At 60.5% G+C, this 3,550-nt stretch overlaps 2 protein-coding genes across 2 annotated transcripts; one reads left to right on the forward strand and one right to left on the reverse strand.

Annotated features, from left to right (window-relative positions):
• Nucleotides 1-1,133: 1,133 nt before the first annotated feature.
• VDBG_09858 (conserved hypothetical protein) lies at nt 1,134-2,875 on the forward strand (the record flags this gene model as incomplete). The annotated part of the gene is made up of 2 exons (XM_002999772.1): nt 1,134-2,309; nt 2,403-2,875. The coding sequence occupies 2 exons, from the start codon at nt 1,134-1,136 to the stop codon at nt 2,739-2,741; spliced, it is 1,515 nt and encodes a 504-aa protein (XP_002999818.1).
• A 164-nt stretch (nt 2,876-3,039) lies between these two features.
• On the reverse strand, nt 3,040-3,348 carry VDBG_09859 (short-chain dehydrogenase/reductase SDR; the record flags this gene model as incomplete). Its single annotated transcript, XM_002999773.1, has 1 exon — nt 3,040-3,348. The coding sequence occupies one exon, from the start codon at nt 3,346-3,348 to the stop codon at nt 3,040-3,042; it is 309 nt and encodes a 102-aa protein (XP_002999819.1).
• Nucleotides 3,349-3,550: the final 202 nt, after the last annotated feature.

A 3,550-nucleotide genomic window follows, 5' to 3' on the forward strand; every position in this document is an offset into this window, starting at 1 on the left:
GTCGGCGAATCCAGGCACAGGTGGCCCTTCGTGGGTACATGGGGGATTGGCGTTTTGGCAGGCTTATGAGTAGGCTGACGAGAAAGTAATACTATGCACTGTTCACTACCTTGGCTATGAAGACGTCTGAGTCTGATGCTTGGGGGTTGTTGTGGAACGGTTGGCGCGTGCGGACGCTGGGGTTATTCGCCCGTTGCAGAATTCCGAGGACCAGTGACGAACGGTATCAAGTCGGAGAATCGGTGTCATTTGACAGAGCGCCGTTTATCATTGCCGACGATGAGCAAAAGCGGCACAGGGAGCTAAGGTGAAGGGATGCGGGGGAGGATGGTCAAGATCGAAGCTTTCCAAGACGGAAATTCATGGTCGCCAGTCGTACCCAGGCAAGCCAGGCCTGCCTGGTGAGGTACGAGGCTCTTCCAGGGTTTACAGGGCAGGCACAGAGGGTGAGCTCCACCACACGATGGGGCCATTATGGAACCCGAACCAGAGCCATAGGGCAGCAGGCCCCTGGCTCGAGGGTGAATATGGGCCTTGGAGGCCCCTCGGAGTGGACTCGTCAGTAGGTACCTGGCGCTGTGCTGTGCTGTGTGCTACTACCTTACCATCTCGGGTAAGGTAGGTACCTAGGTAGGTGGGTACCCACCTTGGGTAGGCACCTAGGTAGGTAGGTAAGGTAGGTACTTTACCTTGAGGAACAGTCAGCCCTGCCAGGTGCCTCCTCGATCCCTCAATAATCCTTCCAGCTCTAGCTCCAGCTCCAGGCTGCAACTCGCACCGTTCGGGGTTGGTTGCCAAGGCCGGCATCGTGAATGCGCTTCAGCTCCCTTCGCCCCCCCTTCTCCTTGCTTCTCGTATGCCGAACCCTCCTGCCAACTCTCACATCTTACCTTGCTGTTCGTTGACCGAGGCTTGCTACCCCTTTCTAGAGATGCTTGGAATTGCACTCGGCATTGCAATGTGAAGCTACCCTCTTCTTCTGTTTTCGCACACCACCCCAAACGATCACCATCACCGCGACCCTCATCCGACAGCTCGCGCCCCTCCTCGCGCGACAGACACGGACGGACGACGCCCATGTTGCCTCGTCGCCTGCCTTCGACGACCTGAATATCATTCCAATGCAGGGCTCAATGCCTGCCAGCTTCCAGCGGAGCCGCGCCATCTTTGCCAGCGATGATTCGCCTTGGAGGCCACGCTCGTTCTACGCCCACCGACGACAGATCCAGCGGGCCCTACCCGTGGCTGCTGCAGCCTTCTGCACGCTGCTTCTTCTCATCCTCTTCCGCCTCGGCCTCTTCAGCTCAGACCAGCCACCACCGCTCATCGTCGATCCCACACCACCCCACGACGATGGCAGCTCTCGACCACCCTTCTACCTCTGGGAGACGGCGAGCTCCTTCAAGCCCGTGACTCTCGATCCCAAGGGCAAATCGGTCAAGGACCTCTGCGCGACCTTTCCGCGCCACATCCTCGACACCATTCAACCTGTTTTGAAGCTCGGGCATGCCGACCTCGGAAAGCCGGCGCTCGACGCCCAGATGAAGACAGTCTCGGCTTGCCTCGACAACGTCCTCGTCTTCTCCGACCTCGACGACGAACTGCCCTCGGGCCACTTTGCCCACGATGTCCTCTCCGACCTCCCTGCCTCGTACCGCGACCACGTCGACTTTGGAAACTATACATACATGAGACAGCTGCGTGAGAGCGGCGCTCTCGACGTCGACAAGGAGGCCACGGCCAAGATCAGGGGCTGGAATCTTGACAAGTACAAGTTCCTCCCCATGATCGAGCGAGCGTGGTCCGCACGCCCCAACCACCCCTGGTACGTCTTTTACGAGACCGACACGTACATCTTCTGGGACAACATGTTCCGCCTCCTCGACAACTTTGACCCCGACGCCCCGCTCTACATGGGCAGCCCGAGCCCCGGCCGCGAGGTCGCCGACACGAAGCACCAGGTCTGGTTCGCCAACGGCGGGCCGGGCTTCGTGCTGAGCCGCGAAGCCGTGCGGAGGCTGCTGAAGCGCCAGGTCGGCGCCGACGGAGACTATCTCGACGCGCCGGCCAGTCACCGCTGGCGGGACCTGCTGGAGCACGACTGCTGCGGCGACAGCGTGCTCGGCTGGGCGCTCTACAAGGCCGGCGTCACGCTGAGCGGCCTCTGGCCGCTGTTCAACCCGCACTCTCTGCATGCCGTCCCCTTTTCCGACAAGTACTGGTGCCAGCCCGTCGTCGCGCTGCACAAGACGCGGCCGGCCGACATGGAGGAGCTGTGGCGGTGGGAGCACGCCAACAGGAAGCACGAGGTAAGGAGCCAAACACCGCTCGGCTCGGACGATGTTCTTGCTGTGCGTACTGACACCTCCTAGAAACCCATTCTCTACCGCGATCTGTTCGAGTTCCACCACCCAGGACAGCCCAGCACCCGTGCCGACTGGGACAACATGTGGGAGCCCATCACCATCGAAGGCCCACCCAAAACGGCAACCTTTGAGGAGTGCGGCGCCGCCTGCCAGGAGCATTCCGCGTGCTTCCAGTACAACTGGCACGGTAACAAGTGTTACCTCGTGCAGTCCATCCGGCTGGGCCACGCGCGCGACGCCGAGAAGGAGACGGAGGAGCACAAGGGCGGCAGCTTCCAGAGTGGATGGCTGTCGGAGAGGATAGCAGAGTGGCGGCAACAACAGAGGTGTGAGGTTGTCCAATGGGTTCGGCCGAGTCTGACGAGAATCTACTGAGTGGCTGTGTAATTTTGGGCTATGGTGTTTTTGAACAGTGGCCACGGGTGGTTTTGGTGCTTTCATCGGCGAACATGCACGGATATGGCCTTGGGGGATCTCTATGGGCCTACGATTCGGCTTCAATACTACGGGCACTGGTTTGCGAAGGTGACTACAGATGTTTTCCGTTTGGCGACGGTGCGTTTATGCATATTCACATCGACCTCTTCCGCTGAGTGAAACCACGGATTAACTGTCGACGTCTGTGCGAACCCTAGAACCTCCCGATATTTCTCATGTCCCACCTCCGGCCGCCTCAACGCCACCCCCCATCGACAGAATACATCGCCCCACTGACAAACGTACTCTCCGGGCCGAGGAGGAACAGGACCACGTTGGCCACCTCGTCAGCCGTGCCCAGCCTCTGGATGGCCGACGGCTCGCTGAACGGCGCGTCCGCCGGCCTCGCCGTCTCGTCCCAGTACTGCTGCATCATGGGCGTGTAGATGGATCCCGGCGCCACGGCATTCACCCTCACCTCGCGCGCGCCGTTCTCCTTGGCCGCCGCACGCGTGAGCCCGAGGACGCCGTGCTTGCTGGCCGCGTAGGCGCCGTGATTCGCCATGTCTGGCTCGGGTCAGTCGTCACGGCTTCAAGGTTTATATCAAATTCAAGAAGAGGAGGAAGAAAAGAAGAAGAGAACCTAGAGGGGGGCAGGGCGTGCGCCCGAGGGGGAAAGCGAGCGAGCAAGGGCGGAGAAATGGCTGACCTGTCGTGCTGGGAATCGAGGCCATTGTTCACGATCGACCCCCCGTCCGCCACAGCGT

This window comes from Verticillium alfalfae, genomic scaffold, assembly GCF_000150825.1.
Source record: "Verticillium alfalfae VaMs.102 supercont1.17 genomic scaffold, whole genome shotgun sequence".
NCBI lineage: Eukaryota > Fungi > Ascomycota > Sordariomycetes > Glomerellales > Plectosphaerellaceae > Verticillium > Verticillium alfalfae.